Source organism: Schistocerca piceifrons, chromosome 4 (genome assembly GCF_021461385.2).
Source record: "Schistocerca piceifrons isolate TAMUIC-IGC-003096 chromosome 4, iqSchPice1.1, whole genome shotgun sequence".
NCBI lineage: Eukaryota > Metazoa > Arthropoda > Insecta > Orthoptera > Acrididae > Schistocerca > Schistocerca piceifrons.
The window spans coordinates 293,448,852-293,474,932 of record NC_060141.1 but is presented as its reverse complement, the minus strand read 5'-3'; the positions used below and the strand labels follow the sequence as shown (position 1 = coordinate 293,474,932).

The following is a 26,081-nucleotide window of genomic DNA, read 5'->3' as shown; positions in this document are numbered from 1 at the left end:
GACAACATTCTGCATGTACCGAGTGCTGATTAGCAACCCCTTCAGAAAAACCAAAGTTGAATGAGAATTGTAGCTTATCTCACCCCAGGCCATAAGTCTTACAGTGGGACCAGTGTATCTTGGATGAAAGCACTTTATGAGAAAGCTCTCATCAGGTCTGTGCCGTACACACAAACGACCATCCCTTGCGCACAGGCAGAATCTGCTTTCAATGCTGGAGACCACCACATGCCACGCCTTCTCGTAAGTAACCCTTCTTGATTAATATCTATGCACCATGCCCAGTCTCAAAGGTAACTGATGCTAACGGCCCTTACAGTTTGTATTTAAAGCAAACCTGTTTTGCATCCTCATAGTGGTGGTACTAGTGTCACTCTTATGCAACTGTTGTGACATTTGTGTAGAGATTATCTTCCAGATATAGAAACACACCTACCAACTTTCATTTCATTTTGATATATAGGGCAGCTAAACATAATGTTCAACCTCAGAACGATTAGGAATTTCAACTCATTAACGAATGTTGTCACTTATCACATCATGGCTCAAAACCAACGGGGGGGTATCAAAGGCTAACGTTGACTCGAGATTGGCAGGGTCGCATTGGGCACAGGAAGCTTTGCAAAAGGTTGTGCAGTGCATTGGGGCATGCCAGTGGCAGTGTACAAGTATGTTAAAAACCATGTCAGGCACTGTATCCTTTTTGTTAACTCACCAACAAACAATACAGGGACATACTGTCTGATGTTGTGTGACCTGTTGTTCACCTCCAGCACCTCATTGGCATTTTGTATCTTCATCAAGATGATTCACCGCCTCGTCACAATCAAATTTTATCAGAAAAGTATGAGGAACATTCAGCTGACATCACATTCTTGTGTATCCTTACAGGTTACCTGGCCTTAGTCCTGTTGAGCACATCTTGAACACTGCAAATGAAAAGTGTATATCTTGGATGCAGGTCCAGCCAATCTACATGACACATGTTTGGCAGTTGAGTAGTAGCTTTTAGATCAAGATGAATCTCAATTTGGAGTGTCATGTGGTTCATGTCATGACCTATAGTTGCTATTGTCAGAGCCAAAGGGGATGCTGCGTGCTGTCTCCATTAGAACTTGTATGTATAGTAGGGAAAGGTTTGCTGCCCATCTTAAAAGTGTAGTGAATGTGCTGAATGGATGAAGCATTATGTCCTGGAAAACATTTTTATGTTATGAACAAGTTCAGTGCAGTTTAATTTATCTTGCATGCATGCTTAATTTGTTATTTTGTTTCTTTTTAGGATTCTGATGCGGTTTGGTGGAAATAATCCATCACAGAGTTGTATGAGTGTTCGTTTCAATCAGGCTGGTACACAGATATTGGCTCTGAGACGCAGATTACCTCCAGTATTGTATTCAGTGCATTCTTCGGTTCACATATGCCAGTTTGATCATCCTGGCTATTATAATTCATGCACTATGAAGAGCTGTAGTTTTGCAGGAGATGATGATCAATATGTTCTGTCAGGTTCTGATGATTTTAATTTGTATATGTGGAAAATTCCATCAACAGCTGAGGAAGGTATTGTGAAATACTTATTTTGTCCTTACTGTATTTTCGTTTAGATTAGCCTTCTAATACTTTCGTACCTACTTTCAGATCAGTGGGTTGATACTGCACATATGATTCTCCACGGACACAGATCAATTGTAAATCAAGTACGTTTTCATCCCACAAACTGTATAATAGCTTCTTCGGGTGTTGAGAAACTAATAAAGGTAAGAATCTACAATGTCAGGTTAAACAGGTTAGGAATTCTTGTAGTGGTAGGAGAAACTGATTCATAATAAGTGAAATCAGATTAAAGGTAACCGTGTTCTATTCTTATTGCATGAAATTAATAAAATGGCTTTCACGCTCTGATTGGCATTTTGTGACAGAACAGGGAGTCAGTTAGATTTATACTATTTTTAAGCTACATTAAGTTAACTGTTTGTTTATCACTAAACCTGGATAGGTAATTTTAAATCATTTAACGATATTTGTTCAATTGGTGTAACATCCTTACATTTATGTTAAAAGACACCTTGCTGTGTGCAAACAGGGTTTGCTGTACCACTATTCGGGTGTATAGATTATCATGAGTTGCTTGTGATACAGAGCAAAAACAAACAAATGTGTACATAATGATGCCTATAACATAAGAACGTGTTGTACAAATTACAGCAGAAATATAAGGTTCTTATGTGTACGTGTATCAAATGATGTGTGTGTGAAGAATAAAATCTTTGAGGTTAAAATTGATGTGGATATAGAAAACGTAGAACACCGTGGACATTTAAAATCTTGATTATAACAATGTCAGTGTGATCAGTCGGGTCCATATCTGTCATACCTCTTTGGTTCATAGGTTGTCATGTGTACATATTATAACTGTCAGATGCTAAACAGTCCCATTTCATGGTCGGTCATGTTGAACATTGGTACGGGATGAAAACATGGAATTGACGATCAGGGAAGAGGGTCTTACATTACAGATGCTTTTCGAAATCTGCCTTTGTGAAATCGTATCTAAATAAAACTGTGGCATACGCATCTGGTATATAGTGAATATTGCATGTAGAGAGCTGTTATATAAAGGTAGAATGAGAAAATTGATGTAAACTGTTCTGAACAACTTACTGGATGTAACGTAATAAAATTTGTGTCTACTATACACCGAGATTATCAAGTTGGACCTGGATCTAAGGATGCTCTAACACAGGAATCCTGCACGTGTGCAGTGCACTTGCACGTGTGCGGGTAACAGGTGTTATGCGTGCACACAGGGGCAAGCTGGCCACCCGCTTCTCTTCTCTCCCCACCATACCGTCTCTCCGCTCTTTCCTCTGTAATGCGTTTTGTGTACTAGCTTGCTTTATTGATTGAAGGAATAAGGTTAGTAGGAGTGCTCAAAAGAAATCATAGTTTGAAAGAGCACCTATTACCTACAATACGTTTTATTTAATTATCACAGGTGGAGTTTACAATACGTTTAATGTCCGGAACAAAATTTCTACATACAGACAAACGCAAACATTTTCATCACCGATGTTTGCTCTTAACTGAGACTCATTAATTTTCATAGCAGAAAAAAATCTCTCACAAACGTATGTCTAGCCAAACATTGACATTATCTTTGCGGCTTCACAATGGAGAAGAGGAAAGTCTTGCTGTGGAAAGTCGTGATAAAAGTCTGTTACACGTCTTGCGAAAGGAACTTGTCTCTCGGGCGAGAATTACACTATAAATCTATTAATTCCATTTGCAAATTGGGATGAATATCATCTACAGAAACAGCAAATGGTCTCGAAAACCACTCAAAAGCTTGGGATAAATATAATATATCCCCAAATCACTTGAGAAATTCCTCTTTTATTGCACTAAGTACGGAAACATATTCTTTGCAATTCTGTTCTCGCACAGTAGACAGAGTAGGGAAATGCACTGCGATCCCTGATGAGAGCTGTCATCCCCACAGTTCCAGCTCGCTAGTGAAAGCTAGCACCTTTTCAGCCATTTCACAAATTAGCTGATTTTCTCCTTGCAAACTTGTGTTCAGAATGTCCACTAAAAATGCAAGGTCGGCAACCCACTCTGGATCTTTTAACTTAGGATAATATCTTCCTTTGTCCTTTAAAAACTGATTTATTGGTATTCTCAGCTCAAAAAATCTTTTGAGTACATTACCGCAGCTAAGCCAGCGGACTTCACTGTGGGATGGTATGTCACAGTATTGTTCCCCAATTTCAGCTAAATATGTGTGAAACTGTCTGTGTGTAAGCCTTTGGGATCTCAAATAATTAACTGCCCAAATAACCACTTGCATGACATCCCCCAGTTTTGCTGCTTTTGCACAGAGTACATATTGGTGCAAAATGCAGTGGATGCTGTACAATGATTCTTCTGTACACTGTAGCTTTTTTCTTAGTAATCCAACAAATCCCATTTGTTCCCTTTTCATTGCAGGTGCTCCATCTGTTGTCACTGACAACAAACGTTCCCAGTTTAAGCCAGCTGAATCGACAGCTTCTTCAATGGCTTTTAGGATGTCCGCACCAGTGGTCGTGCTTTTTAAAGATATCATATCTAAAAAATCCTCTGTTATGTGCAGAGCAGTGTCCGCGCCGCGGTCATAACTCACTAATAGTGCGGTGTCTGAAATATCTGTGGACTCATGAAGTGCAATGGAAAGTGCAATAAACTCCTGCCCTGCATTCCTTAATTGACAGTAAACATCACCTGCCATGGCACTTAGACGACGATTTACACTCCCCCGAGAAAGAGTGATAGCTCGAAACCGATTTGCATTCAGTGGGCAAAGTAAATCAGCAGTGTTATTGATGCACTCCTTTGTAAATTCACTTTCAGCGATTGGTTTTCCAGCTCTCGCTATATTAAGCGCAATCTTAGAACTTGCACGTACCGCTGGGCTATCATTGTTGTTGTCCTGAAAAATTGAAAACAGTGCTCCATAAAATGTTAAATCAGTTAGATGAGATACATGACGAAACAAAGTCGCAGATCTGTCTGTCACAACAGCAACTTACGTCAGGTTCATCTAGTATCGTCAGATAACTCTTCTTAAGCTCAGTCAATTTCCCCTTCCATTGAGAATCCGACAATAAATTGTACCCATCCTTGTGAAATTTATTATAAAAGGCGTTCAATACTTAACTTCTGCTGACCAACGAGAATACTACCACATATTAAACATTTCGCATTTTCACGTTTTTGCACAAAGTAGAAATTATTCTCCCTTTCCTTTTTAAAAGATAGCAAATCTCCACTTCTCCGTTTCCTTCATTCACTCTGCATTTTCCGCAGCTTAGCCTGGTATTACACTGCCGCAACCTGCCGGTTGTTGCCACTGCCCCGATCGACGATTGCATGTGAGCAGCGCACGTGCAGTGCTGTGCGCTCATGAGCCGCGTGCAACGTTTGCCCGCCCATGCTCTAATATATCTTGTCTAAGTTTAGTTAATGTTACATGCAGGGAAATGGAGAAAATTCTAATCTGAACTTATTTGGTTAAAACATTGTTAATGTTTGGTATATACATCTTATTTCTTATCTTTGTCTCTTTGTTAAGGACTTTATCTGGGTATTTTGTCATAAGAGTGAATATATCTATTTCTTCTAGGTTATTAAATAACCTACCTTTGTCTTCCTTGCAAAGAGTGGTGATGGTTTTTAATGGTGGTGTTAATGGAATTCTTGCACTCTCTTAAATGAGCACAAAATGCTGAGGGATTGGATTCAGTTGGACTAACCTTGTTTCAAAGTTCCTCCCAGTTTATCGAACATAAAACTTATAATAGTCACAACTTATTATTTTATATACTCCGGACATGTTACATGTGTGACTCTTATGTACATTGCGTATAAATGGTCCTGAAGCCAATACACAGCCTAGTCTCTCAAAACAAATGACTTACATGCAATGTGACCCTACTCTGGAAAAACAATAACCATTTGTTTTTGTTCATTCCTTTCTAATGTGACCTTATCTGTATTTCTATAAAGCACAGTCAAATGAAAGTGGTACAAACTTACTATTGGGTGATTTCATCTCAAATCATACAGGTCAAGAATGGAAGTGTCACATTACAATTTCAGAGTTTGCTGAATACATTTTAAGTTTCACATGATACCTCTCCAAAACTACAATATTTTGATTTTCTGATGATTTATTGCGGCCGGTGTGGCCGAGCGATTCTAGGCGCTTCAGTCTGGAACTGCGTGACCACTGCAGTCGCAGGTTCGAATCCTGCCTCGGGCATGGATGTGAGTGATGTCCTTAGGTTTGTTAGGTTTAAGTAGTTCTAAGTTCTAGGGGACTGATGACCTCAGATGTTAAGTCCCATAGTGCTCAGAGTCATTTGAGCCATTTTTGATGATTTATTAACTCACTACAGACCTCTCTAAATGGGAGTATTAGTGAAAATGTAGCAACAAAAGGGAAAATTGAAAAATTGTAATAAAGAAACCAAAAGTGATAGAGATCTGAATTTATTTTCAATAAACTTTGTTCACAATACTGTGATACATGATTAATACATGCACACTGTCTGGCCCTTTGCCAATTCTCACAGAAGCTCTGAGGGGTAATGGCCGTTGGTAAGAGGTCATTTATACTCCACAAGTTTGATAATGGAGAATTAATGGTATAGGCAAACATTAACAGAGCCAGTGTCATGTCAGTTGCCTCGTGTTTGGCGATATTAAACAACTGATTGAGCCAGGGCAAGGTGACATCCCATGTACCAGGTGACCGGGCATGGTAGATGGTTAGGGCTGTTTTCAAATTCTGATTACCTGTTTCGGCAAATGACGCCTTAGGATAATAAGGCGTGGTGGTAATATGTCTAATACCATGATGGAAACAGAAGGCCTTAAACACACGAGTCAGAAAGACAGGTGAATTGTCGCTTACCAATGATTTCGGTGGTCCGAACCAGGATGTGACCTTCCACAATTGCAGTGACCCTCAAGTAGGAAGCAGCTATGTAAACCTGGAGAAAGCATCCATGACAACCAAGATGTAACGGTTGCTTTTCTTTGTCCGGGGCAACGGTCCAACATAGTCGATAAAAACTTTGAGGAGATACTGCTCCCTCTGTGAGTGTAGAAGCCCATGAGAGACCCCGGAATCAGGGTTCACCCTTTTGCAGAGATCACACTGCCCAACCAGTCGTTGCCTAATGTAGCGATAAAGAGAGGGCCACACAAAATGTTCGTGGATCCTGGTCAAGGTCTTATACAGCCCCAAATGGCTGCCAAGAATCGTGATAATACTGGAAGACCATCGGTACTAACTCAATTGGCAACCACACCCTTGATCGTCACTACCCTGCTTACACAGTACCACTTGTTGGAGGCAATAACCCAGCACCGAAACCCCAGCCATGACCCTATCTCGAATCGGACCACAACATGGGTCCTGCATCTGCTTCTCCTTAAGCCCACCAAACAGGTTAGGAAAGTCGGACAAAATCGCCCCAACACTAATGTCCTGTTTGCCTTGCTTCTGACCTTCCTGGGAGTCGGGTGTAATCATATGACTCAGACCATTGGCAATTGCATTATCTGAGCCTTTAATATGTCTGACTTGAAAATGAAAAGCAGATATACGGACTGCCCAACGTGCAATTCGGCCAGTCTTCCTTGACCTAGCCAAGACCCAACTTAATGCTTGGTTGTTAGTGTCTGTCTCTTAATACAAATTCTTTATGTTCCAAGTAGAAACAAAACTTTTCCAAGTCAAAAACAACGGCCAGAGCCTCTAATTCATATACAGAATAGTTGGATTCAGGAGTGGTCAGTCGCTGTGAGGCATAAGCTAGAGGTCGCCTCTCCCCTTCATGTTCTTGAAGTAAAACTGCCCCAGTATGACAGGTGCCAGTGTGTATCACAAACGTACTATTAAAGTCCGGCACAGCTATCAACGGGGGATTAGTAATTGCAGTTTTAATCTGTACGAAGACTCGCTGCTGATTTTCTCCCCATACGAAATCGCTATTCTTCTTCTGAAGATCATTAAGGGGGGCTGCAAGATGGGTGAAATTGGCAATGAATGTATGGAAGAAATTTGCAATGCCAATGAAGTGAGCGACATCTTTCTTATTCTGGGGAGGGGGAAAACCCCGTAAGGCCTTAGTTCTATCCTGGTCAATGCTTGCGCCTTTTGCAGATACCAGCTGGCCTAAGAAAGCAATCTGTTGTTTACACAAGGTGATCTTAGATGGTTTGACGGTGAGGCCAGCCGAACGCAACCTTAGGAAAACCTGCTCCTGAACAAGGTGTTCCTCAAAGGTGGGACTGTAGATAACTACATCATCTAAATAGTTGTAGAGACAGATGAACTTCAAGTCCCCTAAGACCACATCCAACAAACGGGACAACACAGCCGCACCAGTGGCCAACCCAAAAGGGACCCTGGTGAACTCAAATAAATTCCAACCTGCAAAACACTGTCATAGGCTTGGATGACTCGGCAAGGAGTATCTGGTAATATGCCTGATTGAGATCTAAGATGGTGAACACATTAGCACCTGCAAACCAGGTAAAGCAATTGTGCAAATCGGGCAAGGGAGCTGACTCCAACACCGCCTTTTTGTTAAGCCTCCGGTAATCGACCATCCTACGAAAATCACTACCCTGGTCTTTGGGCACTAGAAATGCAGGCGAAGCATAGGGCGAAGTTGATGGTCTAATCACCCTCTCTTGTAGCATCTTATCAATTTTGGCTCTCAAAATCTTCATCTTGAGTGGAGACAGCCTATAAGGGGCCTGACAGACGGGCACACTATCAGTTAATTGGGTGAGATACTTAAGAATTTCTGTCTTCCCCAACTTATCCGATAAGACCTCAGGATAGCGCTCCAAGATCTGGTTGAGAGCCTGCACTTGATGTGCTGTAAGACTACCCGTGCCAACCTGCACATTGCACACATAGCTCACATTCCCTGCACAAGACTGCTGGCACAAACACAAAGAGAGATGGTGGTGAGGCAAAAACTTAAAATAAAAGACACTCCCAGCATAATCGAATACCAAACCCTCATGCTGGATGAAATCGCACCTGAGCAACAAAGGGACCCTCAAATTCTTAGCTACAAAAAATCTATGAGGCCATGAGAATTTATCGACGTGCAACCACCCTCGCACCTCCCCTACTAGAGGTAACTCTCTGCCATCGGTGACCCGACATCTCTGAGTCAGAGACTGCGGAGACGAAAACCTGCACAAATGTCTATATTTTATGTACCAGTCGTAATCAACTAAGGATATGGAACTACCCAAATCCAGCAATGCACACACTGGTTCCTTCCTACCCTAGCACAGACAAAAGGGAGTGCCGGAACATGCGTTGCCTGAATGGCCTTACAGTTCACTGGCCAGTTAGTAAACTTACCCCCTTTTTCCCATCCTCTAGCATGGCAACGATAGCAGCGCCGAACTAATGAATTAGAACTGGTGTAGAGTTACTACACATTGGTGCCTCAGATATTACTCTCCCTTGTGCGGTGAACCACTGTTCATCCACCCAAGAAATAGCATGAATAGAATCAACCAAATGTTGAAACTGTTCCATACAGCAAAGGCGCTGTACGAGGTTCAACCTGGTGCGATCCTGTATCTGCATGCCTTCCAACATATGTTCAATACAGTCAAGGTCAGACACATGCATATCCAACCCCACTATGGCCATGCAAACCCTCTCAAAAAACTGCGCTAAGGCTATCATGCTACTAAGCACACCCTTAGCCATCGGATATACTAATGCTAATACGACAGACTGTGGAACGTGCAGTGCATCAGCGTGAATCTGGAGACAAACTAACAACCACAGGAAGTATTGAATCTGGCTCAAATTTTCAATATACAAGACAGACATATCTTTCAAGACATTCATAATTGGATTAGGTAACTTGGAAAATAAACTCAAATATTCTTCGTTACACTTAACGTGTGTGACCTCACTCACAGTTTCAGGTTCAGAATTAGTACTTAAACCTCCCCTGCTTAAAGCAAGTGCTACTGCGCATGACTGCTAACCTCCGGCAACACCAAGGAACTTATGACAGAGAGTACCCATTGTATCTTTTAGACTGATTGAAGCGATATCTGATAAACACAGTAATGGGCTAAATTCGCCTGCACGCGACAAATTTTTTATGTGGTGCTGAGTGGACATCAGAAATTGAATTGTCTGACCTACATCACTTAAAGCTGTTTCGATATTCGACATTCGATATTCGACAACAAGTCACCTACCTCGCTAACGATGTCTGTCGGTAGGGCAATGGGAGTGTTGACTGCTGCACGAAGCCTGGCCACCAAATCAGACACATTTCCATCTACTGGCAGCTCGTGCATGCAGAGCTCATACATCAACTGCTCTTTCCATAAACAAGTTATGCCAGGGCAAGCTCGGAGACTCATGTTTGTTAACTTTGTGAAACAGGAGACAAGTTTCAAAACACAATAATGAAAATTTTACAACTTACTAAGCAATGTCTACCAACCATAGGAGAGGATAGGAAAAGCCCCCCCCCCCCCCCCACCCCCTCTTATGTCTCTGCTACCAAGTGGTATGTGGATCCCTTTTCATACCACACTTACTCACCATATCTTAGATACCATAATAGAGGAAGCGGGATGTAATCATGGTTGGTAGTCACAATTTATAATTAAGACAGTTTATTGACATTACGCCTTTTAAGGAATTTGAGAATTACAAATTGTCGACGAGCCACTAGGTAAAGCTTTGCAAACACAGTTAGAAACCCGGTGTACTCAGTACTCAAATAAACAGTCCCTTAAGAGAAAGTTATAAAAAACTTAATGTGCCAGGCATTTACAGAAACCTTAAGCATAGCAGTTATCAATTACTTCACATAGCCACTTCATCAAACTCTTTAAAACCAGTTATTACATTAAGATGTCCACTCTTAACATTCTTCACTAAAATACCCTTACAAACTTACTATTTCAATCTGTTAAAGAAGCACTTGTTAAAAGGTCAATTACAAGCTTAACGTTGCTGGGCACTAATACCCCTCACTTTATTTTCCCTTATTAAGAAAGCAGAATTAATGACAAACTTCAGAAATTCGAACTCCCATATAGAATTTCCCTCAAAATGCATATAATGAAAACAGTTACCAATAAAGGGTGACTTAATGACACTTCAACACTAGTGCCAAGCTAAGATCAAATTACATAACATGATAGAACCACTTACACAAAAAACTACAGCAGAAACACTGATCTTTAACAATCAATGTTCACATGCTCAGACGTGTTAATAAAAGACTATTAGAAAGAGCTGCACAAGGAACTCAGCAGATGCTATGCAAATTAAAGTTTAGCCAGTTGCCAGTCGCTAATATTTAAGGAAACAGGTTTGTATAAGAACAGGTTACTTACAGTATATATTTATATATCTACCAACTTAAACCGCCTTGGCAGAAGGAAGATAAATCCTAAACTTTGGAAGGGGGTATGTGAACAATTCCCGGTAGTGGCCAGGTTCTTAAACACTGCCGGGCCTAGACCTTAACATTTCACTTCCTGCCAAGGTGCTGGCACAATCCAAGGTCCTTGTGCGAATCACAAAGACATTCCAATAACTTTCATATCACGTACACAAACAAAGGAGGGGGTCCAACAGCTTCACCATTTCACTTGAAATTTTGTTCCCAGTGAAGTCACAGAACTTATATCTCCAAACTGCCCATGTTGCCAAAACCTCTGACCAATTTCCCACCAGAACATAACGCTCATCATGCTCGTTCGGCAACTGTTGACACTCGTCTCCCAGCGAATGTCATGAGATCTCAATGGTTACCCGTCAAAGGCTAACAACCCAATCCCTTCACCTGCCCAACCTGGAAGATAAGGCATGCAAAAAGCAAAGATAGCTTAGCTCAACCACAATCGATCTCAACGATACATGAACAAAATAACACTGGCACCAGCTCGCCATGGCTCAGAATGTACAATCAGAGTGGGCAGTACTTGTCTGTACAAAATGTGAGAAATATTTTAGGTAGACCTAGCTCTACTCTCAAGGTCAAAAAATCATGGACACTTAAATATTTAAATTAATTGCTGATTTTAAGTAACTGCCATGCAAAACTGGTATTTCTAAACCAAAATAATTACTTTATAACATTATAAGTGAGTGGGAAAGCAATTCATAATTTTGTTCGAAAGCATTTTATAATAGAAATGAGATATGGAACATTTATACTCAGTTTTCTTTTTATGATATTATTCACAAATTATTATTGTCTTCTGTCATGATTTTACTTCATGACTTTCCATGAATTAAAATTGAGTACAATTCAATAATCAACACTGCACTGTTGAAAAGAGTTCATTTGTTTTTTTCGTCTGCTTCTCATTGAACTTGTATAGCTGAGATGAATTTGCTCATGGACAAGGACGATCCAACAAATGCAGTACTTGAGAAGTGGGAACTGCACACTGATCTTTTGATGATGGCCATTTGAAAGCATTAGCAGGATCATGAGGTGTCTTTCAGCTCATGAGACACAATTATGTCCCACCCACCACTGATTGTCATACACAGAAGAAATGGAGTGGCTCACTACAAAGTCTTCTAATGTATACTGTGGTCTCTGCATTTCACACATATTAACAGGCTGCATTTCTTGGAGAACTGTTCTTGCAATGTAGGTGCCACTCCAGGATGCAACTCAGTAGTGACCTGATTGAATTCCTACATCAGGCTTCATAGTAGACCACTCTTCTTTCTTTTTTAAACAGAACTCTCTTAATGTACTTTAATTTAGAATTAAAAGTTTCATGTTTGTTACCAATGTTGATATGATATGTACAAATTCAGTAGCATCTCTTACAGCGTCAACAGCTTCGTGCTGGAGATTAAATCTTGTCGCAATATGTTTACAGAGACTTCCCACCCCACCACATGCACTTTTTCCATGACCTGTTGCTGAAAATATCCATTTTTTGTCTTAATTCCTTCACCGCATTGCTGACCAAGCTCATAAAGCTGAAAGCTTTTTAAAATGAGATGCTGCACCACCAGTCACAGAGACACATTTAGAAAATGCATAGTCTCTAGATGCTATGTCATCAGTAATCATGCTGACAGTGTAGCATGCATGAGTACTGTCATGAGCAAGATCATAACTGACAGTAGCAAAACAGTATGATGATCCACGGAAGTGAGCAACACGTGTGAATATTGATACCTGTGATGTGTGCCATTGGTAAATTTGAATTTCATTCTGCAAAGAAAGAGACCAGTTATCAGCAAAGTTGAAATGAGTAACTAATGTGTCAGTATTCTGGGATGTGGCTGATTTTACTTATGCTGAGCTATTTCTTTCATGACCCAATGCCTAACCTCTGTAACAAACTTCTCCGGCTCTGCTCTCTTCTTCACCAACTCTCCTCCCTCCCACAATGCATAGGTTACTTCATTGTTGGTATCCTGAAGCTGTAATGCTTCAACAGTTATCACTTCAGCACCAGGACACATTGCACACTCCTGCAACCAACATTCATCTTGCACAATTTTGGTAAACATTTTTGGAAACAGTGATCAATAGAGTATTATATTTTAACTAAAGTTCAGTCTTGATCAAGGCTGAACTTTAGTTAAAATATAATTTATCTTGCAGCTGTTGACATGTACAACAAAAGCATCAAGTCCATCTCTGTGTACTTCTTTCCTGTGACACTGCTTATGGTGAAACAAAAAAGTATCAGATTTCTGCAATACATGTGCATACTTCCTTGACTGGCTGGCATTTTACTCCTTTTGTCATTAGGAGTAAAATTTTGAGACACCAATTTTTAAATTCGGGTCCTCCATTTTCATTAGGAGATACGCTTCTCTTATTGATCTTGTCATATATCATTTTACCTTTTTAGCTTTTTCATCATTTTCATTAACAGAGATAATGTCAGTCTGGTTAGAACTTTGCCTGCTGCAATCTTTGTTATCACTTAGGTAATATTCCAGAGCAACAGTAAGTGTTTTGTCTTGCAACGGATGCCCACAGTAAGAATCTGGGCAAGCCCAAATATCTTTCTCACTCTTTATTTTATGAGATTTTTGAAATCAAATAATGTGAGGAAGTGAGTATGTATTTCTGTGTGTGTTGGTTAGAGTAGCTACCTGGTATCAGTGTCAGTAACTGTACCTTCGCAGTGCAGGTGGCTGCTGAGATAGCAGTACATGGGTTTTGAAACCACACGTCACATTTCGTGCACATATCACTGTCTTCAGTTTCTGCACCAAGTGCATCTACATTATACACTTCACAAAGTTTTTGAAGATGTTGCTTGTGTAAAACGTGTTTCAATTTCTTCCACTTTTCTTTTTACATACTGTTTTCTTCTTGTGCTTCTTACCTTTCCTAGATGTTTAAGGGGGATCTACTGGGGCTATGGCAGAAATGCTAACATTCAATGAATTAACAACTTCACACCCAGGAATGACTGCACTGTCTTCTTCAGTTTCACATTTGGGTGATGGTGATCGTTCAGGTAGGTTGTCACTAAATTTCTTCTTGTAGTGAGTGTAGCAATTCCTGCACAATGGATGTGATGCTAATACTGTTACTTGAGAACCAAGATATTTCTGCAGTACCTTCGACAGATTTCCAACAACTGTGAAGTGCTTATCACTTTTCTTAAACACCACCTTCTTGTGCCATTTTTTCATAGTCCACAACCCTCACTAGTTTACTACTGTATTTCCTCACTGACATTGTATCTAACAAAAAGTTCAAATCAAACACACTCAATGCAGCATGGTTTATATGCAAGTTCCCACTCATTTGTTATAAACTGAAGAGCTCTGGAAAAAGTGTTGCCAACAGGCATATTTTATACTAGAAATTCAGTGAAAAATTTTTTACACTTTGCACGGAAAAATATTGCCCACTGTGTTTGTACTTACTATTAATGTATTAATCAAGTAATACTTTGTGTAATACTCAAAAGTTTTTGAATGGAGGATTTCAAGTAAATAATTTGTAAAAACTCATGCGTTTTTTTACATTTTTAAAAATAAATATGTACATAATACAGATAGCTGGAGCAGGGAAGATACTTTTTATAATTAAATCAGTAGTATCTGGTAATATGACAGAAAAGATAGCAATTCTGTGACTTAAAAAAAAATTAAATTTCGTATTTTTGTCTTAAATTTAAGTTAATAAATTTCAACACACAAGAGGAAGCTTTAGTGTGAAACATCTGTCAGGTCTCCAGTACTTTTGGTTTATTAGGTATATATACATATTTGTTATCTACTGTTTAAGAGTTATTTACAGAATATACATTTCTCAAAGGGCCATACAAAAATTAAGATGAAATGAAAATACTTTATTTCTTAACACTTATGATATAGAGGTTTTTTCAGAAAAATTCATGACTATGAGTTGATGTGACCTGTTTGATGTGAGATGAAATCACCTTAATGAGCATGGTGCCAACATTTGTTATGCAGTTAGGTGTGTGTACAGAAGTGTTCTGTATTGGGAATGAAGAAGGAATGGTGCGAACACTCGCTGCTGGGTCATTTGTGTGTTAGAGGTGCTCGATTTAGGTCATGAATTGTGTGTGTGAATGACTTCACTCTGGAGGCGATGAAAGAGGAACAATGAGGTGCAGTACAGTTTTTGACTATGGAAGGAGTGCCAGGAAGTGAAATTCTTGCCCAAATGTGTGCTGTGTATGACAAACATAGTATGTCATGTGTTTTCTGTATCTGTGTGGAATAAACAGTTTCGAGAATGTCAGTGCCACTGAAAGATGCAGTTGGTCAGGACAAGCTCATCATGTCACTGGGCTCATCATGTCACTGATTTGTCTATCATTGTTGTGGTGGATGCTGCCCTCAGAAATGACCTATGGCAAATGATGGAAGACATTCAGCTCATGTTGGGCATCAGTCATGGTATAACTCATGCCATCATGACAGAGCTTCTGAAGATCCAGAAAATTTGTGTGTAGTGAGTTCTCCATAGCCAGATGGAAGAGCAGAAGTTGAACAGAAAATTGATGTCCCTGCAGCATGTGGAATGGTATCATGATGAGGAATATTGTTTCCTGTCCTATATTGTCATGAGAGATGAAACATGGTATCATTATTTTCAGCTAGATCGTGTCAGAGGTGGCAGTGGAATCACATGGATTAAATCCTACCAGAAAAATCCAAAGCTGTGCATGCCAACTCTGGGAAAGTCATGATGACCTTTTTCTTTGACTGTAAGGTCCCACTGCTCATTAACTTTCTGAAACATGGTATCACAATTAATGCACAATGGTACATGGACACTTTGCAAAAATTGAGGCCCTGTGTCGGGTCCAAACACAGAGGAATGTTGATGGACAGGTTTCCATGGGAAGCCCTTACACATCCTTCGTACCCTCCCGATCTCTCCCCATGTGAATTCCATACTTTTGGAGCTCTGAGGAAAGACATATGTGACTGTCGATTTGCTTTGGATGAAGAGGTACACAACTGGATATAATCGTCATTCTATAGGAAACTGCAAACTTTTTACATGAAGGCACTGACTGTCTTGTACCACAGTGGGATAAATATATTTCAGTTATGGTGATTACTTTTGAAATAATAAACAGTCTACTTATTTTCTTCCATCTGTCTCATTGTCATTTGATTGTCCCCTTATACCTGATGAAAATAGTATATGATCATTGCAAAGTTCAAAAATTTTACATTCAGTAAGATCTATAAATGTATTTGTGAGAGCTCCTTATAGGCAGTTCCCCATGGTTAGGACTTCTTGTTGTTTGTATAAGTGGCCATTGGAGGTAAAATAGCTCTGAGATTGGACTAACTCAGTAACATCACTTATACACAAATTTTTATTTGAGCCATTTTATTCAACTAGGGTAAGTTCACTTTGTATAGTGGTTTGTAGTTTAAGCTATAAGGATGTTCATTTACATGTTTGTGGCATCTAGAGAGAATAATCTACCATTCACTGGAATATGAATATCTTTAATCAGGTCTATGAAATCTGTTGAGTTTTAAATGTAATCTCTTTCTCAAGTGTAAAAACTTTGTTTATCAACAAAACTAAAGTTTACTGTTAACAAATATCAAACAATGGAAAATCCAGGATGGAATGTAGCAATATTATGAGAAGGAAAGTTGCTACTCACCATATAGCAGAGATGCTGAGTTGCAGATAGGCACATCAAAATGACTCCCACAATTAAATCTTTCAGCCAGGGGCCTATTGGCACACACGCGCACACACACACGCGCGCACCCCCCCCCCCCCCCCCCCCCCCCACACACACACACACACACACACAAACACAAGCACACTCACGTGCAACTCACACACACACAACTGCAGTCTCAGGCAACTGAAACGACACTGTGAGTAGCAGCACCAGCGCCTGATGGGAGTGGCGACTGGATGGGGGTAAGGAGGAGGCTGGGGCAGGGAGGCGGAAGGATATTATGATAGGGGTGGCTCTCAATGAAATGCTACAGGTCAGATGGTGGGCAGGGGAGAGGTGGGGAGGGGGACGGGGAGAAGTAGCTTAAAATGAGAGAAATAAAGGGACTGGGTGTGGTGGTGGAATGACGGCTGTGTAGTACTGGAATGGGAACAAGGAAGGGGCTGGATGGGTGAGGACAGCAACTATCAGTTCGAGGCCAGGAGGGTTAAGGAAATGTAGGATGTTAGTGCAGGGAAAGTTCCCACCTGCGCAATTCAGAAAAGCTGGTGTTGGTGGGAAGGATCCATATGGCGCAGGCTGTGAAGAGTCATTGAAATGAAGCTTATCATGTTTGGCAGCATGTTAAGCAACAGGGTGGTCCACTTGTTTCTTGGTTGCAGTTTGTCGGTGGCCATTCATGTGGGCAGACAGCTTGTTTGTTGTCATGCCTACATAGAGTGCAGCACAGTGGTTGCAGCTTAGCTTGTAGACCACATGATTGGTAGCCCAGCCTTTGGTGGGATAGGTGATGTTAGTAATGCAAATGGAGTAGGTGGCGGTGGAGGATATATGTGACAGATCTTGCATCTAGGTCTATTACAGGGGTATGAGCCATGAGGTAAGGGATTGGGAGCAGGGGTTGTGTTAGGAGGGACGAGTATATTGTGTAAGTTTGGTGGATGACGGAATACCACTGTGGGAGGGGTGGGGAGGATAGTGGGCAGGACATTTCTCATTTCAGGGCATGACAAGAAGTAATCGAAACCCTGTTGGAGAATGTATTCAGTTGCTCCAGTCCTGAGTGGTACTGAGTTATGAGGAAAATGTTCCTCTGTGGCCGGCCAGTGGGACTTACGGAGGTGGTGGGAGACTGGAAAGATAAGGCATGGGAGATATGTTTTTGTACAAGGTTGGGAGGATAATTATGGTCAGTGAAGGCCTCAGTCAAACCCTCGATACATTTCGAGAGGGACTGCTTGTCACTGCAGATGCGATGACCACGGGTGGCTAGGCTGTATGGAAGGGACTTCTTGGTATGGAACGGATGACAGCTGTCGAAGTGGAGGTATTGTTGGTGGTTAATAGGTTTGATATTGACAGAAGTCCCCCCCCCCCCCCCTCCCCCCATGAACCATGGACCTTGCCGTTGGTGGGGAGGCTTACATGCCTCAGTGATACAGATGGCCATACCGTAGGTGCAACCACAACGGAGGGGTATCTGTTGAGGGGCCAGACAAACGTGTGGTTCTTGAAGAGAGGCAGCAGCCTTTTCAGTAGTTGCAGGGGCAACAGTCTGGATGATTGACTGATCAGACCTTGTAACAATAACCAAAACGGCCTTGCTGTGCTGGTACTGCGAACGGCTGAAAGCAAGGGGAAACTACAGCCGTAATTTTTCCTGAGGGCATGCAGCTTTACTGTATGGTTAAATGATGATGGCGTCCTCTTGGGTAAAATATTCCAGAGGTAAAATAGTCCCCCATTCGGATCTCCGGGCGGGGACTACTCAAGAGGACGTTGTTATAAGGAGAAAGAAAACTGGCATTCTACGGATCGGAGCGTGGAATGTCAGATCCCTTAATCGGGCAGGTATGTTAGAAAATTTAAAAAGGGAAATGGATAGGTTAAAGTTAGATATAGTGGGAATTAATGAAGTTCGGTGGCAGGAGGAACAAGACTTTTGGTCAGGTGAATACAGGGTTTTAATACAAAATCAAATAGGGGTAATGCAGGAGTAGGTTTAATAATGAATAAAAAAATAGGTGTGCGGGTAAGCTACTACAAACAGCATAGTGAACACATTATTGTGGCCAAGATAGACACGAAGCCCATGCCTACTACAGTAGTACAAGTTTATATGCCAACTAGCTCTGCAGATGATGAAGAAATTGCTGAAATGTATGATGAGATAAAAGAAATTATTCAGATAGTGAAGGGAGATGAAAATTTAATAGTCATGGGTGACTGGAATTCGTCGGTAGGAAAAGGGAGAGAAGGAAACATAGTAGGTGAATATGGACTGGGGGTAATAAATGAAAGAGGAAGCCGTCTGGTAGAATTTTGCACAGAGCATAACTTAATCATAGCTAACACTCGGTTCAAGAATCATAAAAGAAGGCTGTATACATGGAAGAATCCCAGAGATACTAAAAGGTATCAGATAGATTATATAATGGTAGGACAGAGATTTAGGAACTAGGTTTTAAATTGTAAGACATTTCCAGGGGCAGATGTGGACTCTGACCACAATCTATTGGTTATGAACTGCAGATTGAAACTGAAGAAACTACAAAAAGGTGGGAATTTTAAGGAGATGGGACCTGGATAAACTGAAAGAACCAGAGGTTGTAGAGAGTTTCAGGGAGAGCATAAGGGAACAATTGACAAGAGTGGGGGAAAGAAATACAGTAGAAGAAGAATGGATAGCTCTGAGGGATGAAGTAGTAAAGGCAGCAGAGGATCAAGTAGGTAAAAAGACGAGGGCTACTAGAAATCCTTGGGTAACAGAAGAAATATTGAATTTAATTGATGAAAGGAGAAAATATAAAAATGCAGTAAATGAAGCAGGCAAAAAGGAGTACAAATGTCTCAAAAATGAGATTGACAGGATGTGCGAAATGGCTAAGCAGGGATGGCTAGAGGACAAATGTAAGGATGTAGAGGCTTATTTCACTAGGGGTTAGATAGATACTGCCTACAGGAAAATTAAGAGAGACCTTTGGAGAACCACTTGTATGAATATTAAGAGCTCAGATGGAAACCCAGTTCTAACCAAAGAAGGGAAAGCAGAAAGATGGAAGGAGTATATAGAGGGTCTATATAAGGGCGATGTACTTGAGGACAATATTATAGAAATGGAAGAGAATGTAGATGAAGAGGAAATGGGAGATAAGACACTGTGTGAAGAGTTTGACAGAGCACTGAAAGACCTGAGTCGAAACAAGGCCCCGGGAGTAGACAACATTCCATTAGAACTACTGACGGCCTTGGGAGAGCCAGTCCTGACAAAACACTACCATCTGGTGAGCAAGATGGATGAGACAGGCGAAGTACCTTCAGACTTCAAGAATAATATAATAATTCCAAACCCAAAGAAAGCAGGTGTTGGCAGATGTGAAAATTACCAAACTATCAGTTTAATAAGTCACAGCTGCATAATACTAACACCAATTCTTTACAGATGAATGGAAAAACTGGTAGAAGCTGACATCGGGGAAGATCAGTTTGGATTCAGTAGAAATATTGGAAACTTGAGGCAATACTGACCTTACGACTTATCTTAGAAGAAAGATTAAGGAAAGGCAAACCTACGTTTCTAGCATTTGTAGACTTAAAGAAAGCTTTTGACAATGTTGACTGGAACACTCTCTTTCAAATTCTAAAGGTGGCAGGGGTAAAATACAGGGAACGAAAGGCTATTTACAATTTGTACAGAAACCAGATGGCAGTTATAAGAGTCGAGGGGCATGAAAGGGAAGCAGTGGTAGGGAAGGGAGTGAGATAGGGTTGTAGCCTCTCCCCAATGTTATTCAATCTGTATATTGAACAAAAGAAAAATTCGGAGTAGGTATTAAAATCCATGGAGAAGAAATAAAAACTTTGAGGTCCGCGGATGACATTGTAATTCTGTCAGAGACAGCAAAGGACTTGGAAGAGCACTTGGAAAGAATGGACAGTGTCTTGAAAGGAGGATATAAGATGAACATCAACAAAAGCAAAACGAGGATAATGGAATGTAGTCGAATTAAGTCAGGTGATGCTAAAGGAATGAGATTAGGAAATGAGACACTTAAAGTAGTAAAGGAGTTTTACTATTTGGGGAGCAAAATAACTGATGATGGTCGAAGTAGAGAGGATATAAAATGTAGACTGGCAATGGCAAGGAAAGCGTTTCTGAAGAAGAGAAATTTGTTGACATCGAGTATAGATTTAAGTGTCAGGAAGTCGTTTCTGAAAGTATTTGCATGGAGTGTAGCCATGCATGGAAGTGAAACATGGACGATAAATAGTTTAGACAAGAAGAGAATAGAAGCTTTCGAAATGTGGTGCTACAGAAGAATGCTGAAGATTATATGGGTAGATGACATAACTAATGAGGAGGTATTGAATATAATTGGGGAGAATAGGAGTTTGTGGCACAACTTGATGAGAAGAAGAGACCAGTTGGTAGGACATGTTCTGAGGCATCAAGGGATCACAAATTTAGCATTGGAGGGCAGCGTGGAGGGTAAAAATCATAGAGGGAGACCAAGAGATGAATACACTAAGCAGATCCAGAAGGATGTAGGTTGCAGTAGGTACTGGGAGATGAAGAAACTTGCACAGGATAGGGTAGCATGGAGAGCTGCATCCAACCAGTCTCAGGACTGAAGACCACAAAAACATCAACAACAATTGACAGAAGTACTGATGTAGCCATCTTTGAGGTGGAGGTTAACATCTAGGAAGGTGGCTTGTTGGGTTGAGTATGACCTGGTGAGGCAAATGGAGGAGAAGTTGTTTGATGGTGCCATGTGGGTACCCATAGCCGTACCCCCTATTTGTTTGTAGGTAATACATTTAAAGAATAAGTAATTGTGGGTGAGGATGTAGTTGGTCATGGTGACTAGGAAGGAGGTTGTTGGTTTGGAATACGTTGGGCATTGGAAAAGGTAGTGTTCAATAGTGGTAAGGCCATCGGCATTAGGAATGTTAGTGCACAGGGAGGTGGCATCAATAGTGAAGAGCAGGGCACCGTGTGGTGTATATACATATTTCTGATGAATATGTTCTCTTTCTGTGATGTTTCCAATGGGCGGTCTTTGTTTCTTGTTTGTGAGATATGGATTTATCCATTCATTTGGAACGCCTCAAATTCTCTTTTCTTCAGTATATTTAGTAGAGTAACATGACCAATAACATCAAACTGTATGTGATAATGTTCCTGTATTGTTTATTTTCTTAAAGTTTGGATTTAGTAGTGAACCATGAATGCTAAAACCTATTTAGCTTACCTTTATTCTCGACTATGAGTGTCAATTGATGGTTTCATCTTAAGATCCATAATTCTTTGATTGAAGATAAATTTTTAGCACAATATCCATTTTCATAAATAAATATGACTCTTCTCAGATATACGTGCCACATGTTCTTTGAGTGTAATACAATTATCTTCTCATGACAAACAATTTATTCTGTGAGTGCACCACAAATGAAATAGTAACTGTTAATCTGTATGTGAATCTCAACTTGGTGATTTCAAATAATACAGTGTGTTTATAAATGAATATCGGGGTTTTAACGCTTTATAATATTAATTACATTAAACTTACAGTAATAAATGATATGTCAGATGACAGAGCAACTCAAACAGTTTTTTCAAGAACCTTATAAATGTTCAATGTGAGCACCATTTGTCACACGGCATACATCAAGCCTATAGCCAAGTGCTGGATAGGCCGCAGGGGACCCAATGACAGGGCTTGCCTTGCATGGCCTCCACGTTCACCCGACCTAATGCCATGCGATTTTTTCTTTTGGGGCTTCATCGAGGATCATGTGTATGTGCCCCCGCTACCAGCAGACCTGCCTGAATCAAGAAACCCGATTGAAGCAGCTGTTCCTACAATCACTGAAGACACACTTATCAACGTTTGGGAAGAACTCTGCTATAGACTTGATGTGTGCTGTGTGACAAATGGTGCTCACATTGAACATTTATAAGGTTCTTGATAAAACTGTTTGACTTGCTCTTCCATTTGACATATCATTTATAACTGGGAGTTTAATGTAATAAATATTATAAAGCATTAAAGCCCTGATATTCATTTGTAAAAACCCTGTATTATAATACAAGCCTCTTTTTTCTCATGATTGATCCCAGCATTGTATGGCTGGGGACATTTTTTCCAGTACTGATGTGCTACTCACACCTGGGAGTTACATGGCGTATGTACAGGCTCTTCCTTTTACGAAGTTATCGCGATCACCGGTTCACCTTGAAGACTTACATCATCCTTTGATGTGACTCACCACATGAAAAATAAATAATAAACTCACACAGTAGTTATGTTTTTCTGTAAAATAAGTTGTTATATTATTTTATCGTTCGGTGGTATCATTTGTTAAGCTAGGAAAGGTGAATGTGAGGTTACACATCTCTCTTTCCGGGCTATCTGAAACACCACATATTCCCCTTCTTAGATCCGTTTATCATACGTCAGTCCCACGTCCAGTGCTGTGAACAAGTAATTACTTTCACAAGTGCAGTCAGTACCATTATAAAAATCTCTTATCTATTGCTACCTTATACATTTTCATTTTAAGACTATTGTAATAAGATTTTTGGCACCTCCTTAGTCCAGTTATCTTGCTATTTTTTGTAATGCAGGTGTACAGTGGCTGTGGTATTTAATTTGAAACTTCCTGGCAGATTAAAACTGTGTGCCGGACCGAGACTTGAACTCGGGACTGAGTTCGAGTCTCGGTCCGGCACACTGTTTTAATCTGCCAGGAAGTTTCATATCAGCGCACACTCCACTGCAGAGTGAAAATCTCATTCTGGATATTTCATTTGTCATTAAGGATAGTGCTTCTGTATATACACACAACACGTTCTTAATGTAAGTTATTCCTACATTCCCACAGTAAGGAATGTCGTGGCAGAATGACAGTGGCTCTGGTGCCCTTGTCACATTCATAGCTCATGCATCTGCTGCCTCTCCCTCCTGTGTGTTTAATGTGCACATGTACTGCCTCCCACTGAGTCACCAGATACCTATCACTAACCCCTCCTCCTTCCTGTCACTTTGTTCCCCCACACATCTCTCCTGGCACAACCCCTTCACTCCAGTTCGCCAAACTGATCTCAACAAGGTAAGGGGTAGAGGGGAGGGAGAATGTGTGTGCAGCCCATGCATCTATGCTCCAGCCCACTGAAGTATTTCATCAAAAAGCTAGCAAAGTTTTAACTCTCTCTCTCTCTCTTTTTTTTTGCTGTCAGCAACTCCAGGCATCTGCTATTGCTGAGTGGTTTCCTTTACATCTACATTCAACACCTAGTCATATACTTCTTTTATTTTGTCTGTACACTATGTTTACCATCATTTTATCTCCATAACATTTTCATCTCCGAGCAACTGCAGCTTAGTTTTAGTGGTGTTCTTTTCAGAACCCAATTATCAGACGCAATTATTTTAAAATAGGCCACTTTTTGATAACATGACGGTTACTGGCTGCTGTAACCTTCTATAATAATATAACTACTTTGTCTCAGTAGTCATATAGATGGAGCTACATTTTGAATACATAGTATTCTAAGAATTCCTTACAGATTGTGTACTGTGATTCTTTTATCTCATTGTTTTAAGCATAGAAACTCTAACACTTTCTTTAATATTCAATAGTTTCTTCCTTCATTATGCTCTGCAACAACTTGAGTACATTTCTCCTTTAATATAACATTGGAGTAAATCTCAACATATGTAGTATTCTACCTTTGGCTGGAACTTATGTGTTGACTTTAATTCAGCTTTGTCAGCACTACTGGTATCTAGCTTTTCATTTCATTTAGCACCTTGACTTTTGAAAAATTCTACTTCTACCAAAAAGAAATCAAATTAACTCCAACTTCACTGGATACAGAATGCCACCGAACAAAAAATGAAAAAAAAAAAAAAAAAAAAAAAATTAGTCTATTTTCTAAACACAGCTTACCAAACCTTGTTGATCAGAACTCCACATTGTGATTTTGAGTGACTTTCATCATTGCAACTTGTCGAGGCCATGTGGACATAGACAGTTGTGCAACTGCTGTTGGTACCACTAGATGCTGTGTAGTTGCTGGGTGCCAGTTGAAAACAGTCGTCATCATTAATGCTAGTTGGCCACCAATCATCTGACTCATGGACTTAATATTCTTTTACAATGTATATTTTTTGGTAACTATAACTGCTGTTTCTGGGCAATATATTCCCTTCTAATAGCCAATTTTTAGTGTGTGTATTTAGCTGAGCACCTCTTCTAGATGATCTGTTGGTTACTCAGTTGTCAATAACAAACACACTAGTTTTCGATATAGCTTTGCTCAAAATTCACAATTCTTCAAAATTAAATTCATTTATGAGCATTTTTATCATTATTTCATCAATTTAATTCTCTTCTAACAGAAATCTTCCTGAATCCTGCCACCAGGACACCAGAATGTAATATTCACCTCATATCGCTTAGTCTCTTGAAGTGTACTGTTCACCTTGTCTTGTGTACTTCTTCCAGTCTCTGCTGGAAGATAAATCTTTAGCACAGTAGCAGTTTTCATAAATAAATATAGCTCTTCTCAGTTATATGTGTCATATATTTTTCAAGTGTAACACAATTATCTTCCCTCAACAAAGAGTTGAGTCTACATGGCCAAATAGAGAGAACAAATCGTGTGACCCAACAATTTTGACAGCTGTAACACATTAGTCAGGTGCCACCCAAAAGTTATTCCTGTAAAAATGTTTTTTATCACAATGCTCCAGATTTTAAAAAAAAATCTGTGATTCAAGGTCTGTTTCAGACAATGTGTAATTGTTAAAACACTAGAAAATAAGGAAATTTTATTTGCACATTACAGTCGCACTACATAATAGTTTCCTAGATTGGTGACTTTGATCCATTGTAGCATTTGTTTACGTCACCAATAACTTACTTGCATATGTGTCTTTGAATGGCATCTCTTGCAATGGTTTTTAATCCTTGGGAAGCGAATAAAGTTGGTCAGTAAATGTAGGTATTGGTATTTTCAATAAAATTAATTTTATTTTGTATTGGGGGAGGGGGGGGGGGGGGAGGGGAGAGAAACGATCAGCCTACAAGACTGCAAACATTGAGATATATTTTATCCTCAATGTACAATGTACACTATTATTTAATTGGATAGAAAAAAAACATCTACTCACCAAGCGGCGGCAGAACACCCACACAAGACTTTTGTGATTGGGAAGCTTTTGGAGCCAGTGGCTCCGTCTTCAGGCAGGAGGGCTGAAGGGGAAGGAAGACAGGTGAAGTAAAAGGACTGGAAAGGGAGATTTCCGGAAGGTCATCCA

The 26,081-nt window shown here is 40.2% G+C and overlaps 1 protein-coding gene across 1 annotated transcript in view; it reads left to right on the top strand.

Annotated features, from left to right (window-relative positions):
- LOC124794793 (DDB1- and CUL4-associated factor 5) overlaps nucleotides 1–26,081 on the top strand; it is a 112,185-nt gene that overhangs the window by 44,874 nt on the left and 41,230 nt on the right. Inside the window, exons 5-6 of the mRNA XM_047258448.1 lie at nucleotides 1,283–1,563; nucleotides 1,642–1,760. Coding sequence (XP_047114404.1) covers nucleotides 1,283–1,563; nucleotides 1,642–1,760 — 400 coding nt within the window. The remainder of the gene's footprint in view (nucleotides 1–1,282; nucleotides 1,564–1,641; nucleotides 1,761–26,081) is intronic.